Below are 18,874 nucleotides of genomic sequence, written 5' to 3'. Positions count from 1 at the left end.
TAACCTTAAAAGGATCCTCCAGGTCCCATAAGTGAATGGTTGCTATTAAGTCCCTATCCTGCAGCGAGCTCTGTGCACCCCACCGCCCAGGTGTATTCACGCATGCGCCTGTGAACACCTTCGGCTCACAACTGGGCAGCGTAGTCGATGAGCAGCTCGGGGGAGGGGTGATGATGTTGCTTCACCGGCTCTGCTCGTGTGACCGCATTCTCCCGTGGCCTGTTGTTAGGAGCAGTTCATGAGGACAGTGCTGGCATACTCCCACCTCAGGCCTTTGACATGTGACCATCTCTTCTTACGGGGGTCTCCTAGAGGTGCATAGGGGCCAACTACACACTGCCGAATCCAGGGTTCTTCTGGGGAAAGGGCGTCAGGGCAAGATGAGACTGTCGGGAGCTCCGGGGCACGCACGTGCCACCGCATCGCTCCTGCCGCCGTTACCACGCCTGCAGACAGACCTGGGCTCCACAGACAGGCTGGGTGCCTTGGCGCGCACCCCCTGCAGCCCTGCTGTGCCTATTCTCAAGCCCGGTCAATCCTGGATGCCTTTGCTGCAGGCCTCTGTGTGATATGTTTGATATATTAGGTTGTTATTTAATCCAACTATATATCAAACATATTCCTACAGTGTCTTGCCCTGTCTCCGGGGGTTCCTAACAAAGCTTATAAGGAACAGGAAAGAACATGTTAGACTCTAGATTTAGAAGACAGTGCTCATTGCCTTTCATTGTCTTGTACTTCATTTCTTCCTGTAGCATTTGAGACCTGCATCAGTATTACTGGTTATTTGTTAATTATAGAAACAAGTCCTAATTATTGATATTTCATAAGAACTTGAGATAGTTGTGCAGCTTGTTTGTAGAAAGTAAGGAATCTCTCAGGTAATGCTGGATGGGAAGATAGAGGATTCCGCTCATGTTGGTGACGTGGAATAAGTAAAGGCCAGGATGATAGCCTCCATGCATACAGAGATGTAGTGTTCCTATCTGGTTCCTTTTTCTCCTGATCTTCAATTTAAAAGTTAGTGGTTTGGGGGCTGAGGATATGGCGCAGGGCTAGAGCACTCGTCTACCACGTGCAAGGCCCTGGGCTCAGAACTGAAAGCAAGAGGCTGGTAGCCGAACTCGCCGCCCAGAAGGGAGAGATTCTGCCCCTTGTTCAGCCCATGTTTCAGGAGTCCTAGATGCGGACCTACCCTCTTCCCCCGAGGTCATTTGAATCATATACAAAACGCTACTACTTTTACAAGATAAACGGCATCCATTGCATTATATTTTGTTTCTGATGCAGTCAGTGTGGCCTTGTTTTCAATGGCCAGCATTCCGGAAGACTTTCCATGACAGGGAAAAGCGCAAAACCTAGTGGAAAGGTGACGTCAGGAGCTGCTGCTTGGCGTGTGCAGAAGGCTCTGAGGAAGGACCAGTGCTGGCACGTATGTGCTGCCAGGGAGGCCGCCCTCCCTCCATGCAGGCTTCGAGGAGGGAGGCAGCAGGCAGGGCTGTGACTCTGGGGCCGTCTCCTACTGGTGCCTTGGGCTCCTGCATCTTCAAGTTCATGGGGGTCGAGGGGGGCGGAGTTGCAGGAACAGAGTGGTGGCGCAGGAGGAAAGGCTCTCCCTGTGCTCAGCCCTGGCCAGGGGGGCCACGCTGAGGGTGGGGGGATGGACTGGTGGGGGCGGTCATCAACGACACAGCAGGGAGGAGGGTGGAAGGAAGACAGTTCCTGCTTCTAAAGAAGGTGATATGCAGCCATAACTGTCTGGGCTACGGTAGGAGAGAGTATTCGTTCCTCTTGGTACAAACAGAAAACTGACAGACTGATACCTGGGGAAAACAGTGCGCCCCGGAAGTCACCGGTTGGGGGAGGGGACCAGTGCCCAAGTTGTGTTCCAGCTCCTGGTCCTCAGTCCTCTGCCGAGGGAGCCTCAGGAAGCAGCTCAGTCTATCCCGTGTCCCTTGACACTTCCTGTAACTTTGAATTGTGATTTAACTCTTAATTAAGTTGTAAGCAGAGGGCCGGGGAGATGGCTCAGTGGAGTAAGCCCTTCCCTGGCAGGCACAAGGACCTGAGTTCAATCCCCGGTTCCACCAAAAAAAAAAAAAAAAGTTGTAAGCAGAGATGGCAAGTAGCATCTTCATCGGAACCAAGAATGTAGGGCTTGGAGGTAAGGGACTTGCCCAGAGCGGTCTCACGTGGGCTGGAGACACATAAAGCAGCCAGCTCCGCCCAGAGCCCGCAAAGCTATTTTAAAAAACACACCAAAAAAAAAAGTAATAATAGAAATAACAAAATGAATTACTAATCGTCTTAAGCATCTACTGTAATGAGTCAGCCGTGCTTTAAATAGACAAATCATGGCCTTGCAACCACGGTGTGGCAGGGGTAAGAGGGAGGGAAGAGTGAGTCACCGCCGAGATTATGTTCTCCAAGTCCCTGAAAGGCCGAAAAACAAATGAAAAATGAGGAAAGGCCTCCCACTACCCCTGCTGTCTGCTTGCCCTCTGACTCCAGGGAGACCTCTAGCTCCTGAAACTTGAGAAAGTGGGAAACCGGCCCCTCGAGCTCTCCTGAGCCTGGACAGGATCCAGCCCCAAATGTAGCCTTTCCCAAGAGGAACTTTTTTCAGAAAATTCTGTCCTGCAGAGCATCACAAGCAGGAAAGCAGCCCAGGCCTCTCTGGGAGCTGTACAAAGCCCACTCAAGGAGAAGTGTACCTGGGCTAGGCTCTGCTGGGCAAGCCGGGGGAGACGGGGCAAAGATCTGGTGACGGCCCCGGCCGGAGGCCTGTGAGTGGTGGGGCCTGAGGACAGAGACCTTGTACCGAAGGAGACAGCCTGAGAGACACAGTGGGGCTGATGCTTACACTAGGCAGAGTAGGCGCTGCCTGTGTCTGTTAACCCTGTTCCTGTTTAGTGGCAGAAGAGCATTTCTTGTGTCTGCTTGTTTGTGTCTGTGCCTGAATGTCACAAGCCTTGAATTGGTAGTTAAGGGGTGCAAGCAACGCGTGCAGTGAACAGCCTGTGTCCTCAGACAGGCTAGGGCCTGCTGGTCGGTCACCCCCGTGTGTGCACCACACCCCAACGCCCGGAAGTGGGCAGTGAGCAAACAGTGCAGGTGCCCACTGTGCGCGTGTCTCCTCCTAGCCCGTACCTGTTCCTAGCACTGGGCTGGAAGTTGGGAGACTCCTAAACGGAGACATTCATTCAGCAGACATATATCGGGTAGGTGCCTCTGCCGGAGGCTTTGTGCTAGAGGGACATCTGTGTACCTAGAGTGGATTAAGCTACCTGGGTTTGGTTTTGCCACCTAATAAGGTGGCATTTCCCACAACTACATCTCCTAGAAAGGAAGATTCCCGGGCCACACTCAAACCCAGCGAAGCAGAGTCTGCATCGCCAGCCAGGCACCCAGGTGGCTGTGCGGCAAGAGCTGTATTCAGCCCACCCTTTTAACTGTGGGCGGCGATCACCTTCGCTTGATGCCCCCCGTCATGGAGGTGTATAAATGGCCTCCCACACGGGATGAGCCATACTCTTCAAAACTCACTGTAAAAATCTAAATGACTACATGATCCCGTTGTCAGGAGCAGATACTTAGGAGCGGAGATTCCGCTGTCTTCGGACTTCCATGAGCTAGGGGGACAGATCTGACTGTCCCGGGCTGGGCCTGTGAGCTCTCTCGACTGCAAGAGAAAGTGGGGATGAGACACTGAAGAGCTCAGAGGGGACCCAGAGCTGGAGGGCTGTGGCGCCTCACCTGATCTGCAGGTTTCCTGCTTGGAGCCCTGCTGCTGGTGCACTTGCCCTCCCGTGGGAGCTGCTCTGTGACCGCCCCCTGCAGTCTAAGTGTGGTGCTGTCATGTAGAAGGAGCCCGCCAAAGACCAAGCCTCCTCCTCTCTTTTTGCAGCGACACAAAGCCTATGAACTCCTTCCCATCCTGTGATTTTCTTCCTCCTCCCAGATCCCATTCTCAGACTGGTGGGAGCCGGAAGTCGCAGGACCCTGGCTGCGTGCTTGGGCCTTTCACCTGCCCTGCTGGGCTTCGAGCAAGCCTGTTTTCCCATAGGCTGCGAGGTGCCTGGGGTGAGGAAATGCTAACTGCTGCTGCAGGCAAGGCTGAGGTGGACTCAGCGGGCATTGCATCCTAATGGTGACCCTGGCGTAGAGAAAGGCAGGACGCGGCCGATGGGCGGGAGGGCTGGTGAGGGCTTGGGCAGGGCCCCTGAGCCTGCCGACCTCTGAACCTGCTGCTGCCATGGTCCACTTTATGAAGCCTTTCTCAGGGGGCTCTGGGACTTTCTGACCACAGCTAACACCTCCTGGAGGTAAAACTTCGTGCTGTGTGTGCTTTAAAGCATAGAGACGCTGGGGAAAGAACGGCAGGAGTCCATCAAATAGCATCACAGCAGTCGCCAAGGCCAGAACAACGTGTGGGTGGCGAAAGCATTCCTGAGTTGAATGTCTATTTTAAGCATGGTTTGACGAAAATCTCTAGGCAGCTGAAAACATGGGAGAAACTTCGGCTCGGTGGTGCTAAGATGATTGTCTCAAGCCTCTCCGTGGTAAGGTTTGGCATTTCATTTTAAGGATTTTTTTTTTTTTTAAATATTGAAATTTGGGAAACTGGAAACCACCAAACCTGGAAGCCTTTGGTGTTAGAAAGTAGATTCAGACAGCCGGCCGGACAGCTCAGCGGACTAAGCACCTGCTTAGGCGAGTGCAGGGACCGGGTTCCCGGCACCACATGCCTTGCCGGCCCCACCCCCGGCGTGGTGGCACACACCTGTAATCCAGGCGTGTGAGACAGGAGAGGCTGAGACGGGAGGATCAGTACGAGTCGGAGCTACGTCACGTGACCCTGTGCCAAATACATAAAAAACAAAACATGGATTCAGGCTTGGAGCTCTGCGGCCCCCTGAGCCAGGAGTCTGGGAAGCTGCAGAAGTGACCGTGGAAGAGCGTCCCTGGCACTCAGAAGTGCCGTGCGTCTCTACCGACCTAACCTGTTGTGCACTTGACGGCCTTTTGCAGAACAAACTTCTAGAAAGGCTCTTCATTGCAAGACGTACACACGGGTAGTCAAACTACGTGGCGAATATTTAATTTTCAAACTTTCTTACAGTAAAAGTCACAGTGCCACGAATGCCCCCCAGAGTACTCCCCCTCACTTCAAATTCACGCAGCCCACCATTCTTGCCACTTCCTGAAGCCACTGCAGAAGGCTTCCTTCTTGTCTGTAGGAGGCATGACCAAAACTGCAGTAAAAGCCGCTGCCAAGGGCCGCCCAGCAGAAAAGCAGGCTCGTGAGGACAGTGAGGTCTGACACCATTTGGCACCATGTGGCTTAGGGGCTCTTGCCCAAAATCAGGATGGCCACAAACCTTTTGAGTCAATTAGGATGTCAAGTTGCCTGCAGCAGCAGAACTGGAGACACTCCTAAAAGAGCAGTATGCCAGGCCTGTCTCGGAAAGAGGCGAGAGCCAGGGACAAGCGTGTCCGAAGGCAGGGGGAGGCCTATAGCAGGAAGGCGGCCACATGACTCGTCCTATAATTCTTTACAGTTTAAACACTCATCCTGGTTTTCAGGCTATACGTGTCAGAATAATTGTAGATAGGAGAGAAATAACGGGGGTCCTATGCGTCAGGGCACCTGTTGCGACGGTGTCTTACCAGGAGGCGTTTTTCAGCAAACTGATTTGGTACACCATGAATCCAACAAGGATCCAGTAAAGATGAGCCCACTTCTTATTCTTGAATATTTTCTGAAGGCCAGGGAAATGGCTTAGGGGCGCAGCACCTGCCTGGCAAGCACAAAGTCCTGAGTTTGATTTCCAGTACAAAAAAAGGTGTTGAATATTCTTTGAACAGGACTGTGTCAGAAATAAGAAAAATCTGAGGGCCGGCGAGGTAGCTCAGCGGACTAAGCACCTGCCTGGCAAACTCAGGGTCGGACTGGGGTTCGATCCCTGACACCACAGGCCATACCTGCCCTGCCCACTGGTGCACTGAGCTGACCACCCAGACCAGGGGTATGACGTACACCTGTAATCCCAGCACTGAGGAGGCTGAAAACAGGAGGATCAGTAGGAGTCTGAGCTGTGTAGTGAGACCCTATGCCAAATACATACTTTTTTTTTTAAATTTGTACAAGTTCTGTCTTAGAACTTATAAAATATTTCTGTCACTTTTCACAACCACTTCTTCTACACTGGCATTTTATTTTAACAACCTGAGGTATTTTTTAAAAATTGGCATCTCGTGACCTAAGATGTGGCCACTAAGAATCCTATCTTGTGTTTCCTACAGGCCAGTGGCAGGCTGGATTTGAACCCCTGGCACCAAGCCATTTTTCACTGATGTTTTCCAGTGGCTCAAAAAAGGATCTTACATTAAAGTCAGACTTCTGTTGAGTTTCCAGCCTATATTCTTCATGCTGTCATATGATTTCTGGCCCAAGATTTCATCCCCAGAAACTTGTTTTCTCACTATAAAAATAAGGTTCAGGGGCCAGGGAGATGGCTCAGTAGAATAAACGCTTCCTTGGCAAGCGCAAGGGCCTGAGTTCAATCCTTGGTTCCGCCAAAAATAAAATAAAATAGAATAAAAATAAAAATAAGGTTCAATGTAGTGTGCTTGCTTCTCTTTTTGTGAATTACTTAAGTCAGTTTTGACAGAAATGCCTAGCACATAGTAGGCACTTAAAAAGTACAACATGGGGCTGGAGAGATGGCTCAGTGGTCTAAAGCACCTACTTCAAACAAGCTTGGCAAAGCACAGGGACCGTGGTTCGATCCCCAGCACCACATGCCAGCCAGCCCTGCCCCCTGGTGGGCTGAGCTGGCCACACACACACACAATAAATAAATGTAATAAATAAAAATAAAATAAATATTTAAAAAAAAAAAAAGTACAACAGTATTGTACAACATTGTCAGTACACTTCCGGCTGCTGATTCATCTGCTTAAAACCCGCTCAAGGGATAAATGTTACGCTACGTGTACTTTATCACACAAGCCTTGCTGTGTAGCATCATTTTTTCTGAAGACCTGAAAGGTGCCAGCCACACCTGCACTACTCTTTGAGTGAAAACAGCCTAATCCAAGTGACTTGCTGTCGTAGGATGCTAATTCCGGAGGCCTTGGGGCCGTGCAGTCTGAGCACCCCTCCGTGCGGTGCCCCTTCCCTCCTGGCCTGGGACTGAAGTCTTCACCCTTGCGCCCCTCTTCCCCTGAGCTGCTTCCTTGCCCCCTTCCTGCCTGTCTCAGTGGTGAACTGCGGAGCCCAGGGGCGCCCTGCCCCAGCGCCCGTGACTGGACAGCCGCCTCTGATGTCACGCTGCCTTGCTCTTGCGCCATGGGGCTGTCTGTGGTTGCTCCATAGCACGCTGTGTGCTCAGCCGCAGAAATGCAAACACTGTTTTGTTTCTGGTTCTGTCCAAGAAAAATAAGACTGCAGAACTAACGGCCGTCTTTCCTTTCCTCTACCCATTTTTTAGTTTTGAAGTTCGGGCAGAGTATGCCACCACTCGCTACTTTTAAATCTTGATTAGCAGTTGTCTGATGCTTCTGGGACTATTGGAATAGATCTAATTTGTGGTGAGCGCAGGTCTCTTGCAAGATTCTAGCCTGGGAAAAATAGCCTCTCGCATTTCCTGATGGAGACTCTGCGTAGGATGTCACCGCTAACGCCATTTACCTTCTAGAGTGGGTGGAGGGGAGGCAGCAGCTGGAAGGCACCCCGACTTCTTAGGCCTTTCCCCTGGCGGTACGCTTTGTCAGCCCAAAGCCCTAGGCACACGAGGACTGAGGTGGCCGAGCAGTAAGCAGGCTGCAGGAAGCGCCCTGTCTGGGTACGAATTGCACGTGACATGGTTTTCTTTTGGTTATAGCAAGCAGATGAGACCCTGGATTTTGAAGAACAGATCTTGGAAGCTGCTAAATCCATTGCTGCTGCCACAAGTGCCCTGGTCAAATCTGCCTCCGCAGCCCAGAGGGAGCTGGTGGCCCAAGGAAAGGTGAGTGTGCCTGGCTGGGCCAGGAGCAGGGGGTTCCCATCAGGGGAGCCACCCAGGAAAGCAGAGACAGGCTCTGGCCCAGAGGACGTGCCTGCCGGGCCTCCTTCCCTCCACTGCCAGTCTTCACCCAACCACAGAGACTCTGGATGCTTGACTCGGCCAACTAAATAAAACATTTGGCTTCTGGGCCTCTCATCTGCTTCTTGTTAAGGAGTGCGCCCTGCTCCAGGCAGTGATCCGGGCCTGAACAAGACACTTACATTCCCACTGTACGTTCAGCCGTTTAAAGAGAGAAGCTGACATTGTTTCCTGGTGACCAGCCCAATAAGCACCAGAGTCAGGGGCCTTATACGTCACTCTCCAGCCCCACACGGCCCTGTTGGGTAGAGCTGAATGCCACTTGTCTGAGCCTGTTGGTCAGAAGAGCCACGTAAGATTAAATGAGCGATTGTTTGAGCCTGCTTTATCTCCTTTCACCTATCCTCTCTGCATTAGCATAGAAGCAGTGTTGGTCTTTAGGGTTCAGAAGATTAGGGTGCAGTGGTTTATAAGGTGTCATGTGTCCTGGGGCCACGCCATCCAGACTACCCGTGCTTCTCAAATACAGAGGCACCCCAGGAACCTTGTAGGTCTGGGCACTGTGGTCTCTGTCATTGTCAGTCACTCCTCTTTGACACTGAAAGGCCTTTGTGGTCATTGTACAGAGAGAGGATTGTGTTCTGGGGTCCAGGTGGAAGTGGAGCTGGACCGCAGGCTGGGCCTCCGCCCCCTAAAAGGCTCTCATGGACTCAGCTGCATCATAGTTGCTAGATTTGAACCCCTGGCACTAAGCCATTTCTCACTGACGTTTTCCAGTGGCTCACACTAGTAAAAGGATCTTACATTAAAATCAGACTTCCATTGAGTTTCCAGCCTATATTCTTCACAGTGCCACATGATTTCTGGTCCAAGATTTCATCCCCATAAACTGTTTTCTCACTATAAAAATAAGGTTCAGTGTAGCGTGCTTGCTTCTTTTTTTGTGAGTTACTTAAGTCAGTTTTGACAAAAATGCCTAGCACATAGTAGGCACTTAAAAAGTACAGTAGTACCGTACAACATTGTCAGTACACTTCTGGCCACTGATTCATCTGCTTAAAACCCGCTCAAGGGATAAATGTGACACTACGCGTATTTTATCACACAAGCATCGCTGTGTGATGAAGCACTCCCCAGACTCCGATGCTCCCTTCTAAGCCAGCATGCGGAAGGAATCTTACGCGGTGCAGTCGTGCCTCGCTCGCCTATCTGTCTGCTTCTCAGCTGACCCCTTGTAGGTCAGCAGGGTCTTGGTCTTGTCAAGCACATTTTTCAAGCTGTTGGCCGGTCACTACCTAAATCACTGCACAGAACACCCTGCCTAAAAGTACCAGCTTATTTCCACACTAAGAAAAGGCTGACTCCATGCTAGACGCTTGGCTGGGTCCCGCAGAACCTGCTGGTGACTGCGTAGGGCAGACTGCCCGTCCTCCAACGAGCCTGCTCGTGCAAGCTTTGTAAACATCGGTGCAGGAGCTTCAGCTGGTCTGAGGTGCACTGTAGGGCTGCGTGCCGGACCTTGGGCTTTTCCTGACAGCCAGCGGGACCTACAGTTGCAGCTGGATCCCCAGGTTCATTTTCAAATTGAGACGCTCTCCTTCCACCTAGCAGAAACCACCCACAAGCACAGGGGCGCTTCCTCCTGAGCTGCACCGTGCTCTGGAGACCTGGAGAGGAGGCCTCACTTGTCGCTGTGGCCTCTAAGCAGAAACGAAGATGACTCCTAGTTCCGGTCTCTTTGTCCTCTTCCCCACGCTGACAAAATAATCTGTACTTCTGTGAGACAAAGGTCTGTGTCCAGTTGTACAGGGGAAAAGCCACTCCCTTCTCTAAATTATCTGCCAGAATTCACAGCACAGCCCTCAGGGTCCGTTATCTGGAGAGAGTGGAGTCTTCCTTCAATCTTTAAGAGTTAGACTCGCAGGCGCCTCTGTTTAAAACAGAAAGGTGAACAAAGGGACAAAGCCCATGAAGAGGGCCCCGCAGCACCATCCTCTCAAGCCATTTCCAAGAACTGCTGTGCCCAGCCACACCGTGGAAGATGCGTGAATGCCCCTTAGCTTCTCTGGGGTGTGCAATATGTGCTGCTCTAGCTGGGGCCCCAGGAGAGAAAGGGACGCCCCCAGACTCGAGCCACCGCGAGAGAGGCTGCCGCATGTTTGTTGCCAGGGACTGGAGGGTGCGCAGACCTGCGGCCACCCTGGCCAGCCAAAGACCTCTGCAACTTCCCCCCCCTCCATCCAGGTGGGCTCCATCCCTGCCAACGCTGCGGATGACGGACAGTGGTCGCAGGGGCTGATTTCTGCCGTGAGTCACCTTCTCCTTCCTCCCTTTTCGTTTTGCGGATTCCTTGAGGGTGGTTTGGGCTGTGGGTCACCTCTCTGTCGGCTGTCCTCAGGCCCGGATGGTGGCGGCTGCAACCAGCAGTCTCTGCGAGGCTGCCAATGCCTGTGTGCAGGGCCACGCCAGCGAGGAGAAGCTCATCTCTTCTGCCAAGCAGGTCGCCGCTTCCACGGCTCAGCTGCTGGTGGCCTGCAAGGTGAAGGCCGACCAGGACTCAGAGGCCATGAGGCGGCTACAGGTAATGGTCACTGATGCTGGTGGGAAAATACTCCTGTTGGAGCGGGTAAGTGTCGCCAAAGGGGACGGCCTCACTTCCTTGGCATGACCCACGCGGCTTTCCATCCACCAGCTCTGTCCACCGTCCGGCGCCATCCTCAGCCTTTCACATCTTGCATCTCCCATCTGCTGCCCACCAGACTCCGTCTCCACCTGAACTTCCAGGCCTGCACCTTGGGGCACACACTCAGGGTGGCCTGGCCTCCTCCCCACAAGCCCTCCCTGGCCAACTCATGCTCTTATTTGGGATCTGTCTCAGAGTCACCTCTTGCAGGTCACCATCCCCACATGCTGGGGCCTGGTCACTCAGTCCCTTCCCTGTCCTGCCAGAGCTCTGACCTGACCACTCTTAGTTTCCCGTCAGTGCCACCACTGTTTATGTCTGTGTGGCAAGGGACATCTGCATCTCAATGTCCCTTCCCCCTAATGTGGCACCCAGAGCAGAGGAGGCTTTCAGTCGGTGTGGCCTCAGCAGGGAGCGGAAGCAAAGAGCAGGTTGTGCCCCGTCCCTAGCTTCCCCAGAGCCAGGGCACACATTTGTGAACTTGACAATTCATGCATTACATTTTCAGGTCGTTTTAATTAGATGAGTATTTTTAGGCATGGTAGAGGAAACATTGAAATGAAAAAAAAAAAAATCACTCAGCCCCCACATCTTCACGCCTCCAGTGTTTCATTGTTTGCTGTTCCTGTTACAATCTCTCTGTAAGCTGATTTTGTCTGGTTGTAATCATAGCAAGATACATCCAGCTTTCTCTGCACGTGATGTGTTACTGTTTTTTCTCCTTAAAGACAAGGCTCCTTTCTTCTTGAGTCTCGTCTTTAACGATTGCATGGTATCGCGGCAACCAGTTGTCCCAGAACCTCCTTGTGCTTCAAGCATTTTGTTTCTTTCCAATTTTCTGGAATTTTATTACTATTACTGTTATAATGTAAATCGTTTATTTTGCTAAAAGTATATATTTAGGTAGGTCAGTGATGGCGAACCTTTTGGACCTTTCACAGTGATAACAGACAGCCCACTGCGGCGTGTGTGCCCCAGGCTCCCCACCCGATAGAGGTCATGAGTGAAATCATAAAGGGCAGAAATGTTTAAACAGTTCCACCAGAACTCTGGCTTTATGGAAAGTCCCAGACTGTGTTTCTGGACTGCACCTGAGTCTCTCTGACAGCCTCTTTACCTTTGTTTGACCTCTAGGATACACCTAGGGGGAAGTTGAGGGGCTGCTTGTTTGTGAATCGACCATTCCTGAGTTTGGGGCACACATTTAAAGGAAAGAGCCCGAGTTAAGAGAGCCCTGCGATTGGGGCCTGCCTCTGTCATGTCGCTGGTACACGATCTTAAGTTAGCTAGAACTGTTGAAGCAGCAGTACCTTCCCAGGCAGCGGGCGGTAGAGGGCAGTAGAGGTCTCCACGGGGACCTTTCTAAGGGTCAGACAGGCCAGTGGACGCAGAAGGGCTTTGGGAGGTTCTGGTAGTTTATGCAGGTATAACACAACAGCATGCCTCTGACCATGGCTTCTCGTTAGCCCCCTGCAGGGTCATGGCTGAGTCCTTTACCCATGAATTCAGGAGTTCTCCAGAGTTAGGCCGACCCTGCATCAGGTCCTAGCTGTGGAAAAGATCTTAGTCAACTTCCTTGACCTCAGTCTCTACATCAGAAAAGTGGGCTTATGACTTCTGAATGCATAGAACCAGTTGTAGGGTCTGCATAGGACAGTTCCTTGCCATGTTTTCGTTGGCTTCTTTCTCCCTTATTGTATGAGCCTTTGCAGTCCCTTTGGGTCACTTGAGGTCACCAGACTTGGAGGAGAACTCTTTTCTTTTTTCCTGGTTAACCCTCAAGTACAAACCTTCAATTTTGAGGGTAGCTGGCTCATGAAAGCAGCTTTGACCAGCATGAAGAGACAGTTCCACACCTTGGCCAGAGGAGAACAGTCCCCAGGTCCATGCCAGGATGGAAGCCTTTCTTGTGCACTGAGAGCCCTTCATTCCTTCAGGACACTTTCAGTGACTGCTAACTCCAGGTGCCCATCGCACCAAGAGTGGGGTGCAGAGATTCAGATCACTGCCCCTGTCCCCAAGTCACCAGCATCAGCAGAGAGACAGGCAACCGCAGGTGTGCTAAGGGCTGCAGGAACATGGAAGGGGAGCATGTGGGCAGGGCCGAGGCAGACAGGAAGTGGGCATCACTGAGCCAAGTCCTAAAGTGTGAGCTGAACTTGGGGTAGGACGCTCTCAACCACCCAAGCGGCTCCTGAGCACACACATGTTGCCGCAGCCTTCGTGACAGGCTGGTGATTCCCCTGGGGAATAAGCTGTAGCTGGGTTGGTGCCACTGCACTAGAATTGGTGAATACAGGCACAGACGGCCGGAGGCTAGTGAGGCGGGAAAGAGCGTCTGTGTTACAGTGGGATAAGAAGTTCATTCATGGTCTCATCACCTGTGCCTTCATGTCTGTTCTCGCCAGACCCAAATGCCGTCTCTGACGATGTGGTGTGTGTCTTACCCCCTCTCCAGGCAGCAGGAAATGCTGTGAAAAGAGCCTCAGACAATCTTGTTCGTGCAGCCCAGAAGGCGGCATTTGGCAAAACTGATGATGATGATGTTGTGGTGAAAACGAAGTTCGTGGGGGGCATTGCTCAGGTCAGTGATAAAGTCCAGAACAGCGGCGTGCACCCCCAGGCTGGGTGTTGTGTCCTAAGAGGCACACAAGACAGCAGTGACATAAACGAGATGGAAATTCACGCTCTTAGGCAACTGTCCAAGCGTAAGCAGTGCAGGAATGTGTGATGGTTTCTTCATATCAGAGACCCGGATCCGTGTGCATTATTACTCCACGACTTCTGAGGTGTTGCCCTTGGCCACTTGGTCCAAGTGGCTTAATTACCACCTTAGTTTTCTGTCTTGCCAGGAAGAGGGGAAGGTAAGGAGGGCATGACCTGGAACTTGCCTACACGACTTCCTCTTGAGTCCTGTTGGCCAATTCTCAGTCATGTGACCAAATTTAGTTGCATGGGAGGCTGGGAAATGGAGTGTTCTTTTCTGAGTAGCCACAAGACACCAGCAACCAGGGGTTCTACTATAACAGAAGAGAGGAGCAGGAATTGTAGGGCGGCAGTGTTAATGTGTATTTAAATAAAATTATGCCTGTGGAGCTGCTGCCCACTCCAGGCACTGGGCCCCACCAACAGAGTGAAGGCTTTGTTGCTCCCAGAACTTTCCTAAGAATACATGGCACTGGCCTGTGGTCACATGCACAGGAGGGAGGCAGAAGCTCCAGGAGACTGGTTTCACAGTCAGTCAGTCCTAAGTGCACATTAACGTGGATTCACTGTGTGCGACGGTCTCCCATCAGCACCGGGTCCCTGCGCTTCCTCGTTCCTGTGCTCCCTGCGTTTGCTGTGCCCTGGATGCACTGGTAGCAGGAGGGGGCGGGGAGGGGGTGGTTACCAGCATCAGGGTTGAGCCCAAGGCCTGGCACCTGCCAGACAGGTGCTCCACCCCCGAGCTGCATGCAGCCCTAGAATTGCTTCTCCACGTGCTCGCTCCAGTCGAGGGTCCCTAGAGAAGGGTTCTGATGCCATAAATCTGGCAGACGTCCCTGTCGGAGCACATACCTGGTCACGCTGCTTGTGAGCCTACCAAAGGCTGTGAAAAGGTCCGGAGGAAAGGAACTTCCTGGCCTTCCTGAGCACAGACTTACGCTTCTCACGCCATACCGCTTGCCGTAGCTGGTATTCCTCGGATCTCAGCTTAGAAGGGTAGAATACAGTCTGCACTCTGAGTCTGTCTGCGGGCTGTACCTTCTTAGATTCAGTCAACCATGGATTGAAAAAGCACCCCCGCATTGAACATGCACAGGCTTTCTTCCTATCAGTCCCTAAATAATCCAGCATAACAGCTATGTAGCATTGACACTGTATTCAGCATTAACGATAGTCTAGAGATGGTCTAGAGATAGAGGGAGACACAGGCCATGTGATGCAAATGCTGTGCCTCTTTATACATTCCAGGCAAGTGCTCCGCCACCGAGCTCCCTCCCCAGGGCATTTTCAATAAAGGATTTGAGCACCTTCAGATTTTGGTGCCCTCGAGAGGGGCTGTCCTGGACCCAGTCACCCTGTAAAAATGCCTGACTGGGTGGGGAAGTTATCCAGGGGGCTGGGGGCACCGGCCTCAGCTTGCAGCACACCTGAGCCAGGGCCTCCCTCGCTTAGCTGAGTGACCCCAGGGGTGCCCCACCACCTCTCGGCTTCCTGTTCCCTACTGGGAGATAGGACTTGTAGCGGGATGTGCTTCAGGGTCGCCAGGAAGGTCTACGCGCAGTGCTCACCCCAGGCCAGGTGTGCAGGAGGAACCATAGACAGCCACTGTTAAACCAGTGCCCAGGCATAAGCTTGTTTTCCCGGGACAGCTGGGTCACTGGTCTCAAAACCCAGCCTTTGGCAGAGCCCCACCTCTGTCCCTGGTGTGTGCTGTGCGTCAGAGCGGAAGAGAGGTGTTGGGAAGCGTTAGGTCACCCGAGTCACCCCTTTCCTTTCAGATCATCGCCGCCCAGGAGGAAATGCTAAAGAAAGAGCGAGAACTGGAAGAAGCGAGGAAGAAGCTGGCCCAGATCCGCCAGCAGCAGTACAAGTTCCTGCCCACGGAGCTGCGGGAGGACGAGGGCTAGGGCCAGGCCGGGGTGGCGGCCCGGAGGTGGCTGTCTGGGCCGGACCGTGTTCCTGCACGGGCACATCCCTGCGAGCTGCCTGCTACCCCGGGGCCACCCAGAGCCCGCTCGCCCCTCTGTCCCGTCGTCGGCACCGCTGCATGATTGTGCTGCCGCACGGTACAGTGTCCCCCCACAGCTCCGCCGCCACCCCGGTGCCTCACCGATCTCAGGAGAGGGGCGCGCATCTCGTGGACTGCTACCAAAAGAGAAGTCAGTATTCCGTGGTTCGCGGGCGCTCTGCACTGGTCCTTCAGCAGCCGGCTCCAGGCACCTTTGGGAGACCTGCTCCGCAGAAAACGTGGCAGGGGGGATCACGGCCGTCCCAGATACTCGTGTTCTTCTCCCTCTCATGAGAAGCAGAAGTTGGAGTTGGACGCATAAAGAAAAGCCAGAAACGTGACCCCAGGTGGACTCGGGGGACGCAGGTCCCCATGTGGGTCTCCAGCACTGGCTCTGCTATGGGGCGAAGAATCCCCACTCCCATCTGCACGCTTTCTTGCCTCTGTGTGTAAGCTCCTTGTACAATCTCAACCCATCTTGTATTCCGTGGCCCAGAATATCAAACGGTTATTTTTCCCCCTCCATAATCCAAAGGGCAGAGTGGTGGGAGGCCGTCAGGGTGTGGCGCATAGGGGCTGGAATAAAACTCGTGGGCTCCTTACTCGCAGAGGCTGTTTCGGTTCCTCCGGATTCCCGGGCGCAGACCCCTGTCCCTGTGTCCCGGGCGGCAGCAGCTGGGGCTCCACTGGGAGGAGACAACCTCACCTTCCAGGTCCACGTGGGGTTCCCTGCCCCAGGGTGGGTCAGAACTCAAGATGGGAAGGCACCCCCTCCCAGAGGCCTCTTCTTCCGGCCAGTAGTAGTCCTCAGATCCAGGTGCATCCTGGAATCCACGTGACCCTTTGGCAGGTCTTTCTGTCTGTATCACACCAGTGACACAGCATGTCTTCAGCATCCTCGACCAGTGACCACAGGTCCAGAATTCCTCTATTTTTTTTTCCTCCTTTTTCCCTTTCAGAGACTCCTCTGGGAAGGGCATTTTATCTGGAATTTATCTTTAATCTGAGCCTCTTCCCAGAGACAGTATGTAGAGACTGAACGGCCCTTGGGAAGAGCTAGTGCAGGGCATCTGTGAAGAGCGACAGGGAAGGGAGACAGGGCTTAGGGAGGCGCGTGCTTTTGGAGGACCCGGGCTGTCGACACAGGCATTCTCCGCCTCTGTTGGGGTGTGGTACCAACACTCACGTTGGTATGAGTTTTCACCTAAACCCTGGGGGTGGGGAGAGCGGATGCCCCGGCCTTCCAGAGATGTCGGCTTTCAGCCTTGCCTCATGGTCCTGCTTTAATGGCCCCTGCTCTATACCGTGGTTTTAAGATGCAATTAAACTTTCACAGCTTCCCATATCTGAAAGATACGTTTAAGTGCTGAACCTGTTAGATTCGTGTAGCAAAGTAAGAGGAAATAGCATGTAGATGGAAAGCGAGGGGGGAGACCGTGTGGGGCGGGGTACACACCCTCTGACCAAGGAGGGAGCTGGGGAGCCCTGGCAGACGCAGGAGGGGCAGCAGGCCACTTTCAGTGGAGTCACACACTCAGGACTGGGCTCGCCTAGGACTCTGGGAGCCCCGCAGCGCCTGCGCAGCCTCTTCTCTAGGCTCCATGCAGGACAGCTGACCCCCTTCTCTGCCACCTGCCCCTGTCCCCTATTGGCACTTCAGGAGAAGACGGGTAGCAGTATGTTCTCTGTCTCTGCCTCAGAGTTGTTTAAAACTTCAGCTGCATTTAATACCAGGAAAGCCTCCCAAAATAAACAAGATTGCAGGGCCCTGTTCTTTATAGCTTTAAGGGAAGGGCGCGGAGCACACATCTGCAGGACCCATGTCAGCGGCCTCCCGTCGGGGCGGGCCACTACTCGGCGCTTTCAGGAGGACGGTGCCTCGCCACCGCATGCGTGGCCCCGCTTCTGCACTGAGCCTTTCCCATCCCACCCTGCACAGGTGGGCGTGTGTGCAGGTCTGAGTGGCATTTTGTAGCAGATAGTTTCAGAGCATCTAACAAGAAGGTGTTTTCTGGAGAGCAGTGACCACCCAGACCTGGAAACTGTCCCCAGGCATGTGGAGCAAGCCTGTGGCCCTGCACCCCTCCTCACTCCTCTGTCCCATGAGTGGAGCTAATGCTGGACCTTGAGGTTTTTTTGTCCAGAAATTATTGATTCTGATGGTTTAGGGGGGAAAAAAACCAACCCTGCAGCAGACTTCCGAGCTATGTGGTGCTGTGGCGTGTGGCTTTCGCTCAGTTCTGCCTTTCAGGCATCTTCTGTCAGGATACTAAAGCCCTGTGTCATTCTGTTGGTGTCTAATTGGGCGGCCTTAACGGTTGGCATAGACGGGTCCTTGGGTCTTCTGGATGTCACAGGTGGGCAACGCTGGCCTGCATTCTGCCAAGGAGTTAAGGGGTGAGCCCCCCGTGCCTTCGAGGGTACGAACACCTCTCCTAGAAGACCACCTGCGCTTCCAGGTACACCGTTGGATAGTCATGCACAGGCAGTGGAAGCCGACTCTGACCTTAGCAGTGGCCCATTGTAACCAACACCAGCACCCCCAGAAAGGGTTATCCCCACCTCTGAGGTGATCTGAAGCCCAGAACCTCAGGGTGGAGGCAGGTGGGGGCCAAGCTGGTAAGTAAGTTGTGCGCCTGCTCCCAGGGAAAGCACAGACTCTTAGCTGAGAAGCCTCAGTTTTCCCTTTTGCAGGCAGGACCTGAGGGCTCCTCTTCACTCCGTGGCCCTTAGTCGTGGTGGGGTCTCTAGGATTCAGGCCCAGCACAGGCTGTCAGCAGGTTCTGCACGCAGCTTCCTGGAGGAAACACGCTCTGATGACCAAGGGCGTCTACTTCTTTGTTTTATCAGGACTGGGGAATTGAGGGAAGGCTTTTACTTCAAGCTGAGGGGATGGAAGTCCCATGTCCCAAAACCAGACACCCCAAGAGCAGTGCTGGTGGCTCGTTCCCGGCCTTTCCGTGGAGCTGTCTGCGTGCCAAACTCAGGAGGCAACGTCGGTTGGGGCAGGAACGCTTCATGAGGGGTCCCAGTTCCTACGCTGAAACTCCCGGAGACCACTTCGCGGGTCTTCAAGCTGGGCATAGTGTATGACATTTATGGCCACGAGGAAGGAGCATGTGACACGGCCCCTGCTGACCGAGCGAAACTCCCCAAGGAGCTGCTGTCTGTGGAGGCTTCGGTTCTGCCTCTCCCAAGCCCTGGCCACTGCAGGAGCGCTGTTCCTCTCCAGTACCACCCCACAAAGCGCTGGGCCAGCATGCAAGAACCCAAGGAAGACAGGATCGCGGCACTTTGCCCTGTCGTGCTGTCTGACCCCAGGAATTAATTTAATCACATGAGGTATTTTTTTGTTCATCAGAAATAAAGTTTTAAAGGAATGAA

General features: G+C 53.2%; 1 protein-coding gene across 10 annotated transcripts in view; it reads left to right on the top strand.

The window, feature by feature from the left end:
• The window catches only part of Tln2 (talin 2), a 433,269-nt gene extending 415,662 nt beyond the window's left edge, over positions 1-17,607 (top strand). For all 10 annotated transcript variants that reach the window (XM_004628856.2, XM_023712443.1, XM_023712434.1 and 7 more), the window contains 5 exons: positions 7,890-8,015; positions 10,338-10,400; positions 10,492-10,674; positions 13,235-13,360; positions 15,261-17,607. In XM_004628856.2, coding sequence (XP_004628913.1) covers positions 7,890-8,015; positions 10,338-10,400; positions 10,492-10,674; positions 13,235-13,360; positions 15,261-15,389 — 627 coding nt within the window. In that variant the 3' untranslated portion in view covers positions 15,390-17,607. The remainder of the gene's footprint in view (positions 1-7,889; positions 8,016-10,337; positions 10,401-10,491; positions 10,675-13,234; positions 13,361-15,260) is intronic.
• Positions 17,608-18,874: the final 1,267 nt, after the last annotated feature.

The sequence above is a fragment of the Octodon degus genome, unplaced genomic scaffold (assembly GCF_000260255.1).
Source record: "Octodon degus isolate 3935 unplaced genomic scaffold, OctDeg1.0 scaffold00026, whole genome shotgun sequence".
NCBI lineage: Eukaryota > Metazoa > Chordata > Mammalia > Rodentia > Octodontidae > Octodon > Octodon degus.
Note: the sequence above shows the minus strand (reverse complement) of the source record. Positions and strands in the feature narration are given on the sequence as shown.